At 44.6% G+C, this 19,171-nt stretch overlaps 6 protein-coding genes across 9 annotated transcripts; 3 read left to right on the top strand and 3 right to left on the bottom strand.

The window, feature by feature from the left end:
• Positions 1 to 240: 240 nt before the first annotated feature.
• Positions 241 to 7,123, top strand: sxph (saxiphilin). The gene is made up of 17 exons (XM_030362400.1): positions 241 to 583; positions 1,061 to 1,224; positions 1,437 to 1,536; positions 1,945 to 2,121; positions 2,395 to 2,557; positions 2,639 to 2,703; positions 2,826 to 2,983; positions 3,117 to 3,303; positions 3,531 to 3,679; positions 4,313 to 4,403; positions 4,520 to 4,567; positions 4,716 to 4,898; positions 5,231 to 5,378; positions 5,461 to 5,543; positions 5,981 to 6,165; positions 6,494 to 6,680; positions 6,769 to 7,123. The coding sequence occupies exons 1-17, from the start codon at positions 529 to 531 to the stop codon at positions 6,810 to 6,812; spliced, it is 2,187 nt and encodes a 728-aa protein (XP_030218260.1). The 5' UTR covers positions 241 to 528; the 3' UTR covers positions 6,813 to 7,123.
• Positions 7,124 to 7,300: 177 nt separating this feature from the next.
• On the top strand, positions 7,301 to 9,639 carry sirt4 (sirtuin 4). 2 transcript variants are annotated; one of them, XM_030360368.1, is made up of 4 exons: positions 7,301 to 7,466; positions 7,861 to 8,345; positions 8,798 to 9,092; positions 9,175 to 9,639. In XM_030360368.1, exons 2-4 carry the CDS (start codon positions 7,861 to 7,863, stop codon positions 9,325 to 9,327), a joined length of 933 nt encoding a protein of 310 aa, XP_030216228.1. In that variant the 5' UTR covers positions 7,301 to 7,466; the 3' UTR covers positions 9,328 to 9,639. The 2 variants fall into 2 exon arrangements, with proteins under 2 accessions (XP_030216228.1, XP_030216303.1); XM_030360443.1 differs by lacking the exon at positions 7,301 to 7,466 and adding an exon at positions 7,686 to 7,762.
• Positions 9,640 to 9,732: 93 nt separating this feature from the next.
• On the bottom strand, positions 9,733 to 10,689 carry c1h1orf74 (chromosome 1 C1orf74 homolog). The gene has a single exon (XM_030360801.1). The coding sequence runs from the start codon at positions 10,598 to 10,600 to the stop codon at positions 9,809 to 9,811; it is 792 nt and encodes a 263-aa protein (XP_030216661.1). The 5' UTR covers positions 10,601 to 10,689; the 3' UTR covers positions 9,733 to 9,808.
• tomm6 (translocase of outer mitochondrial membrane 6 homolog (yeast)) lies at positions 10,665 to 11,559 on the bottom strand. Its single transcript, XM_030362282.1, has 3 exons — positions 11,403 to 11,559; positions 11,050 to 11,173; positions 10,665 to 10,907 (listed from the first exon to the last, which is right to left on the bottom strand). Exons 1-2 carry the CDS (start codon positions 11,504 to 11,506, stop codon positions 11,077 to 11,079), a joined length of 201 nt encoding a protein of 66 aa, XP_030218142.1. The 5' UTR covers positions 11,507 to 11,559; the 3' UTR covers positions 10,665 to 10,907; positions 11,050 to 11,076.
• On the top strand, positions 11,557 to 14,315 carry uqcc2 (ubiquinol-cytochrome c reductase complex assembly factor 2). The gene is made up of 4 exons (XM_030362174.1): positions 11,557 to 11,866; positions 12,025 to 12,099; positions 12,466 to 12,532; positions 14,051 to 14,315. The coding sequence occupies exons 1-4, from the start codon at positions 11,729 to 11,731 to the stop codon at positions 14,167 to 14,169; spliced, it is 399 nt and encodes a 132-aa protein (XP_030218034.1). The 5' UTR covers positions 11,557 to 11,728; the 3' UTR covers positions 14,170 to 14,315.
• A 293-nt stretch (positions 14,316 to 14,608) lies between these two features.
• Positions 14,609 to 16,619, bottom strand: tspo (translocator protein). 3 transcript variants are annotated; one of them, XM_030361892.1, is made up of 4 exons: positions 16,371 to 16,619; positions 15,899 to 16,070; positions 15,645 to 15,783; positions 14,609 to 15,530 (listed from the first exon to the last, which is right to left on the bottom strand). In XM_030361892.1, exons 2-4 carry the CDS (start codon positions 16,066 to 16,068, stop codon positions 15,357 to 15,359), a joined length of 483 nt encoding a protein of 160 aa, XP_030217752.1. In that variant the 5' UTR covers positions 16,069 to 16,070; positions 16,371 to 16,619; the 3' UTR covers positions 14,609 to 15,356. The 3 variants fall into 3 exon arrangements, with proteins under 3 accessions (XP_030217752.1, XP_030217836.1, XP_030217919.1); XM_030361976.1 differs by having other exon boundaries at positions 16,328 to 16,567; XM_030362059.1 differs by lacking the exon at positions 16,371 to 16,619 and adding an exon at positions 16,192 to 16,324.
• Positions 16,620 to 19,171: the final 2,552 nt, after the last annotated feature.

Below are 19,171 nucleotides of genomic sequence, written 5' to 3'. Positions count from 1 at the left end.
TTCTGACTGTTTACTATCGTAGTTCTTCACAGACCAAATAGACTTACAGACCAAAAGATATGAGGATAGATCCATGTTTGGATTAATTTATTATTTGATGACCGATGTGGTTACAGGCTACAATGATAAGGTTCAATCTTTGCACAGAAATAGTTGCAGTGTAAAGATTACATAATGCCACTTAAAAACTTTTTGTATATTACTGGTTGTGAAATGGTCACCTTAAGCACACCCCCCCACCCATGAAGGAAGCCCCACATTTTACCCTTCAGAAACGTCAAACCTGCTTCAGTGAGCGTACCACGTGACGGTTGGTGTTAAATATCTTCCATATGTGCCTGGAAAAAAAAACAGCTTTCCTCTTTCATGTGGATCCCCTCTCACATGCTTTAGTATAATTTCCCTCCGCTACCACTGCCTGTTCCTATAGTCTGCATAAGGATCAGAGTTCTGACAGACAGCAGCACTGTGCTGGGATTACAATCTGGATTTAATATATCTGAAGATATCTGAGTGAACAAGGACACAATGCAAGTCCGTCATGCGGTTTTCCTCTTCCTCATGTGTCTGGTCTATATTAATGGTACGTTTGATCTTAACTTAATGCAATATTTTCCATTCATACCAAGTATAATTATAGAGCTTTATAATGTTTGTTATAATATGTTCCTCTTTTGGGTTCAATAATTTCCCTTTATGTATTTTGCCAGCTGCGTATGATTGTTCTGGCATTTGTTCACGAGTTGATTTTAATGTCACTTTTCTACAATTGATTTTACATATTAACAAACACGGTTTTATTTTGTTATAGAAACCGTATTGAATGCTCAATTTGTCCAGCCCCAAGATTGCTTACCTTCCCTCCTCCCTTGCCCTCAGGGACAAGACCTAAGACCCCTTCAGACTAGAACTGCATTCTGAGGGCCATGAATACAGATTCACCTCACCGTAAAGTGTATTGAACGCGTGTTAAGTTCCAAATGTTGTCTGATGAATGCATGACCCTGCACACATCTTTGTTTCGGAATGAATGAACTAATGTTGTCTGGGGTGACCGCAGCCAAGAAGATGCGCTGGTGCACGGTGTCGGACCCGGAGCAGAGGAAGTGTGCAGAGCTCGCCAAAGCCCTGGTGGCCGTGCTGCCCCCCGCCGCCGTGGCCGCCTTCGCCAGGCTGTCCTGCGTCCGGGCCTACAGCACGGCCGACTGCATCGACAAGATCAGGGTGAGCTTCACAGGGGTGTCTCCTGTCCTGGGGGTTGAGGGGGTGGAAGGAGTCCCAGCTACAAGATGCTCCAGGATTCAAGGCTTTTTGTAAAACCAACAATACACAACCAGTGTTGGTTGTTTTTGTAATTACACACACACACACACACACACAAGCTACTCTTGTCAGTGCAAAGTAGGCTTTGAATCTGACACACACGCTGCTTTCAGGCAAACCGCGCAGACATCGTGACGCTGGACTCCGGGGAAGTTTACTCTGCAGTGAAGCAGTTCGGCCTCGTCGCCATCGCCAAGGAGATATACAGCGACGGTGGGTTACATTTCTGATCTTTTTACTGACACACCCTTCAAGAGTCTGCAAAATGACTGACTGTTCGTCGTGTGTGTGTGTATGTCTGTGTGTAAGTGTGAATGTCTGAGTGTGCTTGCGTGTGTGTGTGTGTGTGTGAGTGTGTGTGTGTGTGTGTGTGTGTGTTTGTGTGTGTGTGTGTGTGTGTGTGTGTGTGTGTGTGTGTGTGCATGCATGTGCGTTCTTGTGTGTCTGTCTCTGCGTGTGGGCATGTGCTAGTGCATGTGCGTGCATGTGTGTGTGTGTGCGCGTGCTTGCGTGTGTTCATATGCGCGTGTGTTCATGTGTGTATGTGTGTGCGTGCATGCGTGCGTACCTGTGTGTGTTTGCGTGTGTGTGTGTATTTGTGTATGTGCGTGTGCGCTGCAGGAGGGTGCATCATGGCGGTGGCGGTGGTGAAGAACAGCTCCCTGGACGTGCGGTCGCTGAGGGGCGTGCGGAGCTGCCACAGCGGGGTGCGCTGGACGGCAGGATGGAGCCTTCCTCTCGGCTTCCTGCTCTCCCGCAACTACCTGACCTGGACCAAGGAGCAGCCGCTTAGCAACGGTAGTCAACGCAGAGGCAGCCAAGCACTCACCAGAACTAATCATGTTTAATGTTTATATGTGGAGACGCGTGGATCGATCTCTACAAACTCTGGGGCGTACAAATACATGTTCCGTGCTCAAAAAACGAATGAAGGAATAATGAATAAAAAGTTGAGAGACTAGTACCAGAAATGTGCAAGTGTGTGTAGCAGTACCAAGACGGTGCCTCTGATCATCTGTTGGTATGTTTCCCTGATCTCCTTTGATGGGCGTTCCTCCTACCCGGCTCCAGATGTGAGTACCTTCTTCAGTGCCAGTTGTGTTCCCGGCGCCGCCACGCTGGCGCCCTCTCTGTGCGCCGCGTGCCGAGGCCAGAAGTCGTACATCCGCCAACGCAACTACCACTGTGAGACGTCGCACAACGAGCCCTTCTACAGCAACCACGGGGCGCTCAGGTCCGCCCGGTAACAGCAGCATCCCATGACGTCACATGACCTGTACCTCGCATGTTGACTGATGTTGCCTCCCCTCCACAGATGTCTCCAGAGCGGGGCGGGCGACGTAGCCTTTGTGGATCACCTGGCTCTGGAGAGCATCGAAGGTGAAGTGTGTGCCCGGTGTTGCGTTGCTTGGCGGTGGTGTAACACACATTCCATTGATCGTCCAAACACATTAACACTGTGTTTATAGTTCCTCTAACTGAGACTGGTCTCCCCTTCCCAGAGAGCCAGAGGGAGGAGTTCAGCTTGCTGTGCACAGATGGGAGCCGTGCTCCTCTCAGCCACTTTGCCAAGTGCAACTTGGGCCGCGGTCCAGGTGGGGCCATGGTCACCAGACTAAACTACCGCAAGATTGCACGCAAATTCCTGACCACAGTTCAGGTCATATATTTTGTTTGTATTGGGTTTCATTCAGTCCTCCTCAGTTTGTCTCTTGTCGCGCTCGGCGCCCCAGTGTCTCCTCTCCGTCTGCGCTCTGTCAGAGTAACGTCGGCTGTGTTCCCCGTGGGCTCAGATGTTGTTTGGCCAGCGGGGCAGAGAGAGGAGCCACTTCCCGCTCTTCAACTCCTCGGCCTTCGGGGAGCGTGACCTGCTGTTCACGGACGTGACGGAGAAGCTGGCCGTGCTGCCGGACGGCATGGACGTCAGCCAGGTGCTGGGCCTGGACTACGTGGCCCTGCTCAAGGGCCTCGGACACGAGGGTGCGGACATACCTCAGCTCAACCCCTGTTTATACAATATCTTTGGGGGCAGGACTTATATGTGTGTGTTCGTGTTTCTGTGTGTGTGTGTGTGTATGTGTGTGCGTGTGTGTGTGTGTGTGTGTGTGTGTGTGTGTGTGTGTGTGTGTGTGTGTGTGTGTGTGTGAGTGTGTGTATGCGTGTGCGCGTGAATCTGTGTGTGTGTTTGCGCGCGTGTGCATGTGAAGGAAGCTCGTTGGAGGACAGCGTTGTGCGTTGGTGTTGCATCAGCCTTGCAGAGCAGAAGAAGTGTGAGCAGTGGGCCCTCAGCATCAAGTCGGACCCCCTGGTGTGCGTCAAGGCCGCCTCCATGAGCGACTGCGTGGAGAAGATCAAGGTATGGCTTTAGTATCTATGCATACATAACTGATGTATCACACAGTATATTGTATATCTATACACAAATTACTTATGTATCACACAGTATATTGTATATCTATACAGAAATTACTTATGTATCACACAGTACATTGTAAATCTATGCATACCCTACCGTTCAAAAATGTGGGGTCACCCAGACAATTTCAACAGTTTTCAGCTGTGCTAACATAATTGCACAAGAGTTTTCTAATCATCAATTAGCCTTTTAATACGATTAAATAATGTACCAGTAGAACACAGAACTGATGGTTGCTGGAAATGGGCCTCCGTACTCCCGTCGGGGAGACGTTACAGGAGCCTCAGGAGTTGAACCAGCAGGTTAAAAAATTGTTTCATAGCACCGTAGCGCTACTCAACACAAGGGCCCCGCCACTGCCCCTACCCCTGGGTAGGGGCAGGGGCAGATTGTATCTAGATTGTGTCTAGATTGTATTTCAGATTAATTTAATGCTATCTTCATTGAAAAAAACATTGCATTTCTTTCAAAAAGTAAGTACATTTCTAAGTATACATGACTGAAGTACCACCCAGCAGTACCTCCCTGGCGTGTGTTTCTGTTAACCAACCTGTTCTCACCGAACCGTCGCAGAGGGACGAGGTGGACGCCGTCTCGCTGGACGCCACGCATTCGTTCATCGCCGGGAAATGTGGTCTGGTTCCGGTAGTGACCGAGTATTATGGTATGGCTCCGTTATGGTGACGGCTCCACTTAACAGCCCTAATACACAAAGGTATTCATGCAGGGGTGGCTGAGTTTTTTTGACGTCTGCACTATTGTCTTGTTTCATTCTTCAAGGACGCAAATGTGTTTTGACCGAAGGGACAACCCACTTGGAGACGGACGGTAACCATTAGGTTCCCTTCTCACTCGTCTTTCTGTTTGTGAAGTTATATTCCATGTATTCCATTCCATTTCATACGTTGTATTTTCATTGGATTATGTTCTATTCTAATGGACCTCATTGGATGATGTGAATCCATTGGTTCCCCAGTGTTCCCCCCCGTGGTGGCGGTTGCCGTGGTGAAGCGCGCCACCAGGAACATCTTCATGGGGAACCTGGCGGGCCGGCGCTCCTGTCACGGTCATATGTACAGTCCGGCCGGCTGGCTCCTCCCCCACACACACAACATGAGCGTCGGGCACAACAACAGCTTCTCCTGCAACCCAAACAAAGGTAGCACACTGCTCTGAAGGCCCCACACCAATAAATGGTAAATGTTAAGCGCAATGCATTTATACAGCGCTTTTCTAACCAGTGGCCACTCAAAGCGCAAACATTCCCTCATACATTCACAAACCAACGGCGGTGTCAGCCATGCAGGGCGACAGTTAGGGTCAGGGGTCACGCTCAGGAACACATAGACACTCAGCTAGAAGGAGCCGGGGATTGAACTAGCAACCTCCCGGTTACCAGCCAACCTGCTCTACCTCCTGAGCCAAACGCCGGCAAATAGCGGTGCTGTTCAGCCGTGACTGCGTCTGCCTCCTCCTCTCCTGTCGTTTCAGCCTACAGCAGCGTGTTCTGGAAGGGCTGTCTTCCTGGCTCCCAGGGGAATCTGTGTAAAGTGTGCATGGGCGGCATGGGGGAGGCCGCCACCAAACGCTGCGCTGACAACCACAACGAGCGTTACTATGGCAATATCGGAGCATTGAGGTGAGCGTAGTGTCTTGCCTGTCGGTAGATTTCTTGAGTTTTGACCTAGGTTTTCGCTGCTAGAATGTTCCTCTGCTTCCAGGTGTCTGGTGGGCGATGTCAGTGGAAAGAGTTATGGAGACGTGGCCTTCCTTGAGCAGGCCAACCTGGAGGCCAACATCCTCAGTGGGTGAAACCTAAAATCACACTGGGTTGTACTTGCTCTATTTCAGTGATTCTCAAGAGGTGGATGGAGGGCACTGCCAGTGAGCCGCAGAGCATATGCCAAAGCTTAATCTTGAGCAAAATAATTAAGTAATATTTGAATGTAAATACTTTTTTAAATGGCTTACTTTTCACTGAGATTGGTCCCAATGGACGAAGCTCTTTGTTCGCTCAATGTTTTTTACAGTACACAGAAGTATTGTTGATTACGGAAATATTGGTAAATATGTACATATACTTTCTCGATTGTGACTTAATAACAATGACATGTGAGAACTGAGGCTAAACCAGTCTCTGCTAAACTCAGAGACTGAATGTGTGTGATTTCATGCGTGCCCATGTGTATGTGTGTGCGTGAATGACTGCGTGTGTGCCCATGTGTTTGTGCTCTCCTCCAGGTCTGAGGCTGACGGGCTGGTCAGAGGGGTGGCAGCCTGCAGACTTTGAGCTGTTGTGCCCGGACGGGAGCCGGGCTCCGCTGTCCGACTGGGAGAGCTGTAACCTGGGAGACGTCCCCCCCAACACGGTCATGACCCGACCGGTGCTCGCGGCCCGAGTCTACGACTTCCTCATGAAGTCACAGGTTGAGTTACAACCACACCAGTTGGATGAACCTCCAATGGTTCACAATACAGACACCCATTCAACACACACAAAAAAGTACTTAGTTGTGTAGCATCTTTCCCTAGCTTTCTCTGTTGTGTATAGGGAAGAGATTAACCTAGCGATTGTTAGTGCCTGGCACTTGTTTCTATGAACATCCTTACTGTACCGACAGATATAGATTGTTTCTCCTTCTTCTGAAAAATGAACTTAATGTAAGTCGCTTTGGATAAAAGCAACTGCTTGATGCCCTTAATGTTTTTATTATAATCACGTGAGTTTGTTTTGCACATTTCTCTTCCTTAAAGGAAACTCTGTCAGCCAGCGCAGACGCAGACTTCCAGCTCTTTGAGTCCCAGCAGTTTGGTGAGAGCGACCTGTTGTTCAAAGATGTGACCCAATGCCTCGTCCACACGAGTCACTTGGACTATCGCACCATCCTCGGGGAAGAGTTCTACACACACGCAGACTATGTATTCAACTGTACACATTCTGGTGAGAATGCAATCCATGTGGTTTATTCCGCTGATGATTCAATTCACTAGATGGACATCATCTTTGAATACAATGTTCCCTATGACAGATATTCTGGAGTTTTGTGACCAGGACGTGTGCAGCATCTTCTAATGGAAGGAGAAAACACCTTATCTACCTGTCCCACTCAGCTAAAGGAACCTACATATAGATATTGGGTCAACAGAAATGTTTGAGTGTTTTCTACATACTATTTTTGCAATGGTTAGCAATATGGTGGCTAAGGCTTGTTTGTGAATGGATAATCAATGGATAATATTGATAAATATATGCGCATTTACCATGTCTCAAACCACATTTTCAAAAAGAAATCATTTAAGTGCTCCCAACTGCTTTATTAAAACAATATAGTAAATTATTTTTGTATGATTTTACTGTAAGAATTAAAATTGATATAATTGCAATTTTTCTGTATTATGACATATTTATTATGAGTTACTTTGTTTTTATTATACATAATAATAGCATCGAAGGATCCAAGTATGAAATACATTCGAACATGGGTTAACGTATGGACTACAATTCCCATTTGTAGTCCATAGGGCCCTTGTACTTCCTGGTCTGTGTGGTGGTCATTTAAGTAGTACTTCCGGGAGTCTCTGTCATGTCCTTCCCATAATAACATTGTATAATGGTTCCTCCAGGTTTCATAAGTCCGACATTATAATTAGTTCTATTCTAGATGAAGTCCTGTGGTGTGTCCCTCGTCCATGGTGTATGCTGTAGCGTTTCATAACCCATACTAAGGTAACTAACTAATCCATAAACGGTTCACTCTCAACGAGAGTGAACTGCTCGCCTGCTCAACACAAATCTCAATTGAATGTTTCATGTTATTGTACCGTTATTTACCTTTTTTTTTTTTTACATGATTTTACTGTAATATAATTGCAAGTTTTCTGTATTATGGCTTGTTTTTTAAGTTACTTTTCTTTTTTTTATCATATATAAGAATACCATGGCTGGATCCAAAGTACAGATCAACTCACTAACCTGGCGTTGCCTCATATTAGTTCAGCCAGTGTATAGGTTTATTCTAAAAGGTATTCACCAAAACCTTTTATATTTGCTATTGTTTAATATGAATATGTGCAGATCTTTGAGTTGATTAGTAACCTATTGTGCATCCATTTCTTTCCAGATGTCTCTGCCATGGAGGGTATTCAGAAAAGCATCACCTGGATTAAGGTCAATCTCAGTTTCTGCAAACCTTCTGATGAACTTTGTCCCTTCTACTAGCAGCATTGATGCCAATTTAGTGGACAGATTACAACATTTTGTGTCCCAGGCCAGTCGTCTGTTCGTCATCAGTGGTGCAGGTCTCTCTACTGAGTCAGGGATCCCGGACTATCGATCCGAGGGTGTGGGCCTTTACGCCCGCACTGACCGACGTCCCATGCAATACAAGGAGTTTGTTGGCAGTGCCAAGTCTCGACAACGCTACTGGGCCAGGAACTACGTAGGCTGGCCCCAGTTCTCCAGTCACAAACCCAACGCAGCCCACAGGACCCTGCGGCGGTGGGAAGAGGCTGGGAAGCTGCACTGGCTCGTCACTCAGAACGTGGACTCTCTTCACTCCAAGGCCGGGCAGAGGAGACTGACCGAGCTCCATGGCTGTGCTCACAGGTACACATGTCTGTCCGTCACACGTGGTGTTTATCATGGGTCAACATACTAGAACATTATTTATTCTTCAGTCTAAAGTTAAGTTGAAGGACATCTTGTAAACTCTATATATGTATAAATAACAGGTGCTGAGGTGCATCTCAATGTAACACTCCACCTTGATGCAGTAATTCATGCAAAAGGAGTCCCAAGTACTGAGTGCATATACAAGAACATACTCTTCAGAAGGCCAACATTTGCATGCAAAAAAAAAAAAAAAAAAACATTCAAATATTCTGATACAGAATCTTGGTTTTTCATGAGCTGCAACTGTCATCATCAAGATTAATACAAAGAAAGGCTTTAAGTATTTCATTGTTGGTAGAATTAACCTATATGCGAGTTTCAATTTTTGAACTAATTAACTTTTTGTCAATATTCAAATTCACTGAGGTGTGTGTCTGTATCTATAGGGTGATATGTCTCGGCTGTGGCACAGTCTCGCTGAGGGAAGAGCTCCAGAGGCGATTCGAGGCCCTGAACCCCGAGTGGAGAGCGCAGACGTTGGGTGTGGCTCCTGACGGAGACGTGTTCTTGGAGGACGAGCAGGTCCTCCACTTCAGAGTCCCTTCCTGCACCGCCTGCAGCGGTACCCTGAAGCCCGAGGTGACCTTCTTTGGGGACAATGTGAGCAAAGCCACGGTACAGCTGGTGCACGACAGACTGGCCGAGTCCGATGCCATGCTCGTCACTGGGTCCTCGCTGCAGGTGAGCTTTCAGAACAATATCTACCTTTTGAATATTTTATTTTTTAGACGACTGATGGTATTTTCCCCTTTTTGTTTCCCAGGTTTATTCTGGATACCGGTTCTTGCTGGCAGCAAAGGAGAGGTGCATTCCGATCGCCATCCTGAACATTGGGCCGACGCGGGCGGACCACTTGGCAGAGCTCAAAGTCAGCGCTCGCTGTGGCGAGGTGCTGTCAATTCTGCAGCCTCTTTGACACATGACCCCAACATGGACTCAAACCTTTAATAGGTCAACAGGTTTTGAAAGTGGACAAAGTGGCGACACAACCAAGTGGGGAATCTTTATTAATTGGTGGGTCTTGCAAGCTTTCCTTTTTCACAATGAAGACTTACTCGTAGGCTAAATGATTAGGTCTTTTGTAATAACATGAAAAAAATAATGCAGGTTGAATGTGTTATCAAATGAAGGTATTCATTATGCTGCAGTGTTTTAAGTTTCCTCTACACAATCTTCCATGTTGAGTCAAGTGGTTGGGTTAGTCACATTAAAAAAAATAATAATTCAATCTCCCTGCAGGAAAAAAATAATAATAATTCAATCTCCCTGCAGGATTTTGTGATTCCACTAATGAATAAATCTTTCAAATAATTACAAAGCGTTTTGTTTTGAGATTGTTTATTCATGACTGTAAACCTAGTTTAAATTTCAGTAAAGCTGTAACATCAGTGGTGGCTTTAAAGACAGACCGAACGCAATGTAACACGAGATTGCGTTATACTAAGATTACTTAGAAGGGATTGCTGTTGAAATCTTTCCGTTAGACCCCGGCTCCAGTGGTCCAGGCTGGCCTGAGTCTCGTTGTGCAGGAGAACTGGGGTGCTGAAGGAATAAAGGCAACACGCATGTCCTGCAGTTTCTGTTTGCCATGAAACTGAAGCTTTAAACACCATCAAAGGCGTCATTGCCAGGCAGTTCTCAAAGCTTTTGCCCTGATCAAACCAGTACGTACACGGAAAGCCCAGTAGAATCCCAAAGAGGGTGCACAAGTTCCACTTTCCAGCTTCATCTCCCACTAAGAGAGGCTGGTCTTTATTGGGTGACTGTACGTGTGTTTGTAAAACTGACATTAACTCTTGCAGCATGCTCCTCAGATCTCCGCTCAGCGGCTCGGTAATATGTGGCTTTTCCAATGTGTGACTGACATCAATCACCGACACATAACTACTAATAAGCAGCTGTTTGAGGTGTTCCATCATCATATCTGGATTAACAATAAGGACATTGCCATTAATGTCCACCGTGATAAGAGACTTGGACACCAAACTGTTAGATTGCAGTGTACATAAGTACTGCTGTACTTGATCTGCAGTAGCACAGTTGATGTCATAAAGCAGGGCTGGTTTTAAGCCCAAATCAACAGCCAAGACCTGAACACCTAATTCTATACTCAGAGACCCACAAATCGACTTCTTTCCAACAGATAACCATTTGCATGCAGCCACAGAAAAAGGCCTTTCATTAGACATTACGCATATCAAATTAAGTTGTTTTTTTTTCAAGCTAAAAGATGCTTCGCCGCCAATACAGGAATGTTTTAACAATACTGTTTAATATTTAAAAAAAAGCCACTCATTTATTTTTAAATATCCAATCAACAAATAATAGAAATGCAAATTAAATCATTGTTGGTTGAACTAAAGATAAGTTCCAGAGACATACAATAACAAGTGTTACAATACTAAAACCACGTCTAATTATTTATTGTTTTTGTTCATCGTTAATGCAAGAACATTATTTCCCGATTTTTTGCTGATTCCATTTGTTCCACGGCACCTAAGGAAGGAAGATGTTTAAACATGTTATGTAACATTTTTTAAGTATTAAACCTTACCATGGGTTGAATTGTATGTATATTGTATGTTTGATTATTTGGTGTAACCAAATTGTCTTGAATCAGTATAATGATGCTACTTACGCAGTCCTCCTGGTTATGTGTGCTGAACTAAACTGGAGGCTGAGGGGACATCAGATCAAAATCTGACAGATTCCTGGCGACCCAAACACCGGCTGCAAACAACCCAAAATTGACCAGCAGATTCCTGTATGTAGGGAACATTAAAATGGGAACATGTTACGACTTGCTTAACGACAGTGCCCATATATCTGTGTACAAGCATGGGAAGTTCCCCGACACCACAGATCAAGGGAAGAACTGACAGAGGACATGCCTGGCGTGGCTAGCTAAGGAGCTGAGCTAAGCTAAGCTACTACCTTCAGCTGTAATGCAGCCCATCGGAAACACAAATTACGCTTTCTTCAGAACCTCACCTTCGGAAATCGTTTCTGTCTGTTGCGAATCGACACGCTGTAGAGACCCATTCAACAACCGCCGACGGTCCCGAAGGTCCTTTTTTGTTCGCTCCACTACTCATCTTGCCCTGCGTCCCAAAGTTAAACCCAAACAGCGGAACAGATGTCTCTATGTAGTAGCAGCGGAATGATTTAGCTGTAGCACAAATACGGAACGAATAGCAGCGGAAGGATTTAGCCGTAGCACAAATACGGACAGCGCAGAGGCTCAAACCGAGGGCGCTGCTTCCATGGATGTTTGACAACAACGGTCACTTCAAGGCCAATTATTTTCAGTTACAAAAATGTCTGCAACTCGCTATCGGCGGTTCTTGAAGCTGTGTGAGGAATGGCCGATGGATGAATTCAAAAAGGGCCGTGATTTGGGAACCTTTTTGCGACAGAGAGTCGCTCTGGCGTTCCGCGAAGGAGAAAACACTCAGGTAGAGTCCTGAGACCCCTCCGATGGGGTTGGATAACTGTTCAACCCTGGGTTCTGCACTATGCACTATCAGTATAAGGTGTTACTATGTTGGTGTGAAATGATGAGTGTGATCTAAATGTGACTTTTAAACTATTACTTTTTTGTATTTCCTTTCAGATCTCGGACCCTGAGAAGTGTGATCAGATGTATGAGAGTCTGGCTCGGATCAACAGTAATGTGTACAGAGAACGGGTCAGTGCTGCTCTACACCCAGAAGAGGGTTCTTAGTGAGAGAGGGGCATCGAAAAGAACCACTAACCTCTTGCATTAAGCACATATGCCCATATTACATTATTATCTAGCCATGAACAGTTGGCAAATTAATACAAACAATTTGTTAAAGATGAAGATTAAATCAGTACACCAAAGCTAAATTGTCCTGTTTAATTAACAATAAAGTGCTATGGGTGTAAAGCTTTGTCTTCACCCCACCCCGGTTTAAATTATCAAATCAATGTCAATAAACATGATGTTGTGGAAATAATGGGTGCATTTACTGATAAAATATTCAAATACTTTCAACCCTTCATCATCATCCTTTTGTTTTAATCCAAACAGTTCCCCCGTGTAATGGACACCAGCTTCACTGGGGTGACCGTGGAAGAATGTAAAGTGCTTTTATCAGGTATGGATCCATGTCTATTCATTTGTGTGTGTGTATATTAGGGCTGTAACGATACACCAACTCACGATTCGGTTTGTATCACGATTTTTGACCCACGGTTCGATACATCCCACGATTTTTTATTTCACACTTGTATAACAATTAACTTAATGTAACATTTAATAACAAATAATTTGGAACACTGAACTGATTTGAACGGAAAGAATACTACTAAAGTGTAGCTAAATTTATAAATAAATAACCAGAGATTGCAGTTGGAGGATGCTTGCAGGTAGGCAAAAACCCTCAACTAGTTTGGTGGTTTAGTCAAATATCCTATTAGCGCTTCTTATTAAGCTATTTAGCTTAAATAATGACATAATCATGCCGTATAGAACATGTTTAATAGCCTAACTTTCAAATAGATGGGGAAAAAACATGACATGAACGTCGCAATAACGAGGCATAGGGTTACGAGTAGCGTATGTGTGTGCGCGAGAATGGCAGTGTGCGTATTTTATTTTATTTTTATTTAACCTTTATTTTTCCAGATAAAACATTAAGAACAGTTTCTTATTTACAATATTGTTCTGGTCCAAGAGGCCCAAATGTGTGTTAGTGACGTCAGCGAGTGAGTGGACGAGCGAGGAGAGCGAGCGGTAGCGTGTGTGTCTAGTGAAGAAACTAACGAGTCCGGTAGAATAAATTACCCACCCTGTCAATAATCCGTGGCCTCTTCATTCCGACCTACAAGCAGACCAACTGCCGGTGAAATCACACAAAACAATGGAGACAAGGATCACACAGGCTATTTTTTTCACGCATCCAGCCACGGAGAGCTGTCATCACGGAGAGGGCATCTTTTCGCAGACTTACGGCATCGATAAGAGGAGCGGTGTCAGCAGACTTATTTAGACAAATTATTAGCAAATTTCAATCAGACATTTTGACCGGAGAGTTAGAAAGGGCGTATCGCGCTTCTGCCTTCTCACACCGCGAGACAGGTTCGTGGCTTTGAGTGCCGCGATTTCGGTTTCGATACGCGTATCGTTACAGCCCTAATATAGATAGATAGATAGATAGATAGATAGATAGATAGATAGATAGATAGATAGATAGATAGATGCAACCCGGCACGGTGAGCGAACCACCTCCTTCCAAACAGGACACAATTTCGTGGGGAAAAGGCATGTTTAATCAAAAACATAAGTCCTTCAAAACACAAGAACGTAAAAACCTGGGAGGAATCAACGGTTCCATCCGTCGTGGGTGGAATCCCGTCACCCACGAGGACCGGTCTCTCCGTAAGGAGCCACATGGCTGGGAGAGCCCCGAATGAGTGGAGAAGCAGGCTATTTAAGCCCTGCTTCTCCACCTGTTCCACAGTTGTTCTCCATGTCCTTAATTGGCCCGGGCCGGGTTGCCACTATATGTGTGTGTGTGTGTGGGGGGGGGATGTTTGTGTACATAATACATCGGTTTCTTTGATTAATTCATGTACCAGGCCTATTTGACGACCAACCTTGTCATTCTTTGTAGGGAGTATGCAGCAGATGCAGCAGATGGACGAGGAGAAGAAGGGTTTGTGGAAGACGTTAATACAGCGCTTCTCATCGAAGGCCCCAGAAGAGGCAGCGGAGAAGGCCTCCGAGAAATAGCCTGGTCCTTGCTTCTTTCGCTGGTAATTCAGCAATAAATAGTGCTTCATGGCATTGTAATCCAACCATGTTTAATGAAAAAGGTCATTCATTTATACATGTGTAACTTAAAATAGTCAATAAAAAATATTTAAAGTGAAAGTATTTGAAGGTTTGGATGTGTGAATACAGAGTACACCTAAAGATGGAAGACCACTTACTATTATAGTTGTTTTATTTTAAAACCACGCCCCCCACCCATATTCAATGAAGACAGCTGGGACTATGGCCTAACCAATGTTGTTAGAGTACTCTTGCAGTAGATAAAAAATAATTACCTTAAAATAACTCAGAAAAGTTTTTCTGCAGAGAAACATTACGAAATGGAAGCTTTCTCTGCAACCTGATATCGTTGTCAAACTACTTGTTTATAAAGACAATACTACCGACTCAACAACTGTTTGTTTTTAAGCCTATTTTTATTTTCAGTATTCTTAAATCCGATTGTAAGAACGATTTAAAATGTAAAAAAAACTGTATGGAACTAAACGAATTAGAAGCTGCTAATGCCAATACGAAGCTTTAAATGTTTGATTAATGTTCATCCCATACTGGCCTTTGCTGCAGGCCATTTCGGCCAAAAAATATTTGACCCTTTTGGTGTGCGTCTCAGCGCCTCCTCAATCCCGCGGATGCCCACTTGGGGGCGGTACAGCCGCAATGGAGAAATAGTTTGACCCTGAATAATAGACGGGTCTCTGGACACAGCAGATAGGTACATCCATTCACTCTGCACATCCATTCACTCTGCACATACTCATTAAGAAAATCTTAATTGAAAAAAAAAAAAAAAATCCCTGGATTTTCCCAGAGAAAATGACCAGGTTCAATGAACAACTAAACCACGAAAGCCAAGTTAATAAATCATGTTTTTCGTTAATCAGTAAAGCTTTGAATTATGAGAGGGCAAATTCCTTCATTTAATTATGCAGTCGATCTGCAGTCTTGGAGTCGTTGATATGAACCTACAGACAAACCTTAGCTACGCAACAGCATGCAAAATGAAGAAAGTCCAACAGAATCATCTCTGGGTAGCGTTTTATCATTACATTATCAGGCTTACAAGGAAGAAAATCTATCAAATGCTACCTATAAATGGATGACCATGCTGCAATCTCTAACGTGACCAGTAGTATATCTGGTGCCACCTATTCTCCTTTAGGGTCGGGATTGTCCTTCCAGATGCGATAGTTGAGACAGGTGGCCAGACACAGCCACGCCAGGTAGGGAGCCATGAGCAGAGTGGCAGGCCGGCTGATGGGGTACCAGGACAACATGGTCGCTCCGACCGTCCCAGTGAGAACCATAATCTCGTATAGCGCCTGGAATTAAAGACAAAAAAAACGTTTGGATACCAAAGTCTAGCTCGGAAACATTCCCTCATCCCTATAATGTTCACAGTGGTTTATTTATAATTTAAAAAAAAATGGACTTACTAATTTCATTTTGTGTGCACCAAAGAATATAGGGGTCCATGCCCAGTTTAGAGCTAGCTGCAGTCCATACAGGCCCATAGGCACCATTGCATCCTCGGTCAGGCCGCCAAGTTCCTTATATATGAGGTAGGAAGCATACCTGAAGTTGATACACGAAACACGGTCAAGCAGGTGGATACAAGGGTTCACATTGTATAGCAGAGCTGCCTGCAGTGAATAATCAAAATACAAGCAGGGAATATACATAAACTGACCCCATTCCGGTGTACAGGCTGGTCCACACTATAGGGAAGGCGGCGTTGGGCGGACGCCAGGAGGGCTTCACCAGAGTGGGGTACCACGTCTTCACCTGGTGGCGGGTCACATAGCCTCCGTACAGCCCCCCGAGGTGAGGGAGGGCGGTCAACCCGATCGCCTGCCACATGTCTGGGGTCAAAACAGCCATGGTCAAGTAAAACCACCACAGATCGTCTACACTGAATATATATTTTGAACTATTTAGGAATGGGCGGCATTATGTAGGCGTGTGTCATTTCAGAACCCGAACCTTAGCATTAAGCCAGAGAATGGAGACGAAACTGAAAAATGGGAACTCACTGAACTGTTACCTAATCTGACGATAAAACGTCAGCAGGCAAACGGCAACAGGAAAAGACCGTTTTTATCTTATGCAAGTTGTTTACCTCGTGTCTTCACTTTATCCGTTGTGTAACGACTGCTGCTTACCGTTCACTATATGGACCCACGACGTCTGGCACCACAGGCGGAGATACACGACGGAAAACGAGCTGGGTTAAACTGAACTTTGACACTCTGTGGCTGGTTTAGTTTGACACTCGGTCGGTTTGGCTTATCTATCCGACCAAACGTCTCACATCAGGGAGTGTCCAATGCTGAAGGCTGTGCAGCCTTCAGCTGTGTGTGTGTGGATGTTTGACACACACACACACACACACAGTGTGTGTGTGTGTGTGTGTGTGTGTGTGTGTGTGTGTGTGTGTGTGTGTGTGTGTGTGTGTGTGTGTGTGTGTGTGTGTGTGTGTGTGTGTGTGTGTGTGTGTGTGTGTGTGTGTGTGTGTGTGCGCACACTTTATACACACACGCGCACACACACACACACGAGACCAAACGGCTGAATTAGGTAAATGCTGAAGGTCAATCAGCACTTGTGCATTTCTACATTTTTCTCCTTTATTTTCGGTGTGAATAGAGCGCAACAGTGACTGACCGCCCCGTATTTGAACCAAGCCCCCAGGAACAGTGCATACTTCCGCAATCCACCAGTGCTCAGCGGCCAAGCCTGGTATTGCAGCTGTTTAAGCGGGCTGTGGACGGGTCCCTCGATTCATAGAGCCCAGAAGTAGATATCTCCGTTCACTCCAATACAAGTGGGGAACAGGAATGTGTCTCCGCAAAAAAATTCTGGATATCAATCAATGGCTCATAGTTATCTATATGCCATGTCCTAAAATAATGCAAGTTTTTTCTTTTCAAAACGCCACCTCAAGTGTTTTATTAGCCGTTTTCTCTAATTATCTTTTGCTGGAGAAGGAGGGGTGTGCAGCTATAAGGAGTCGTAGTGAAACAAATTTTGTTTCGACCTGGCATCCGAGTGGGCCTAGTTCAGTACTCCGTTAAAGGGGACCTGCTTTTTCGACTTTTATGACCTATAAACGTTGTTATAATGATTGATTGTCATGTTTAACCATACTAAAGTGTCAAATAATGACGTACATGCATTTCGACATATTCCCCGCTGACAGTCTGGGATGGCTGTGCAAAGCGCTAAACACTCGGGACAACGGCCGTTTCTCAATTCGCGTACTTGTGCGTGCTCGTGTGCTCGTGGACTCGTGAAACGTCATCAGTCGTTGCCCGAGCACTGTTCCAATTCGAAGCACGCATCAAGCGAGTACTGTCGTAAAACCCGGAAGTGTTCTTGATGCGTGCTCGATCTCGCCGTTTCACCAAGCATGCATCGGAGGTGGCTCGTGTGTGCTTGCAATCGCTATAAATCCCAGGATGCATTTCGCACTCGCAGCAGTACGATGGCGGACAATATGGAGAAGACGCACAACTGTAGCTTAAGTTACTCTTAACTTATATATATATTTATATAATAGCCTATAATATTAATAATAATAATAATATAAGATAATATATAAATATATATAAAGTCGTGTGTGTATAGCTTATACACATGACAGGACACGCATATCTTTTCAATTTTTATTCATTCAGAATATTTACATGCTATTTGAAAATGAAAGAGGCTTGGATTTTGTTTTATATCATTTGTTGATAATGTTCAGTAGTATATGCCTAAATGAGGCCGTAGCACAGTTAACGGACGAGCAGAGGTGGTGACGTCATCGAGTCCGCTGCTGTTCCAATCGCAGGTACGTACTCGCGTGCTCGCAAGTATGTGCTTGAAGTACAGACTGCCAAGTACGTGCTTGCAAGTCATCGAGTCCGTAGTACGCGTGCTAGGAATTGAGAAACGGCCAACGTTTGGGATTCCCTTGTTCACATTTCCGGGAAAAAATCTACGTAGAGGCACTCCTGCCGCGCCCCGATATGCCTGGTCAAATCTGCCCGCGCTTCAAGGAAGGTAACCAATCACAACGGAGTTGGGTTGGCAGGAGGGGGGCGAGGGGGCTGAGAAGGACGAAACCGAGAATGCTGAAAGCGCCCAGATGAGAGGAAGAGTTTCCCGAAAATCTACATCGTTTTTTGTGTATGGTTAAATGACTATCAATCATTATAACAACGTTTATAGGTCATAAAAGTCGAAAAGCATAATAGGTCCCCTTTAACGTGTCCGATTTTTAGACTGGTTCAGCTGCTGCAGTGCTCAATAACTCTCACTGTCTTCTGCTTGCGATCATTGTGATTCACTATATATTGATCCATTTATTCATAAGATCCAAAGACAAAGAACAGGTGCATTACGGTATCATTTTATGTAATTGTTAATAGTCTAATTAACATTTCAGTAGCGTTGGTATTTAATTTTTCATTTGCTTGTTTAGCTATGTATGACGGTTAACAATGTTGGTGTATTACAATTGTTTATTTGTGTAGGCCACTCCAACTTCGTTGCTGGTTGAAATGTAACCATTTATTTGTACATAAGTTATTGATTGCATTTTTCGTAAATAGTTAGTTGGAAGGAATCTGTTTGACATGACGGAGCACAAGTTGGCACAAAGCGCTCAAAACTGCAAAAATACATTGTTCAATTGTAGCCTTGGAGCTTGCATAACGGAGCACAAGGCAAAGTTTAATAGTGCATTTCTTTTTGAACAGCACATCCGAGCAGTGACCTCTGTAATTGTTGTATATTTAAATGTACGCCCATCACTTACTGAGTTTAGCTTTATCTATTATTACTTTTATTTTCTTCCCTTCTTTTCTTAATATTATGTGTATTTTGTTTTGGAAATCTGTAAATTCAATACAAATATATAAACCATTCCAAGGTGGTATGTATTCTACAATTCTATGAGACAATATTTTCACCTAAA

Source organism: Gadus morhua, chromosome 1 (genome assembly GCF_902167405.1).
Source record: "Gadus morhua chromosome 1, gadMor3.0, whole genome shotgun sequence".
In the NCBI taxonomy this organism is placed as follows: domain Eukaryota; kingdom Metazoa; phylum Chordata; class Actinopteri; order Gadiformes; family Gadidae; genus Gadus; species Gadus morhua.
This window is presented reverse-complemented; position numbering and strand designations above follow the sequence as displayed.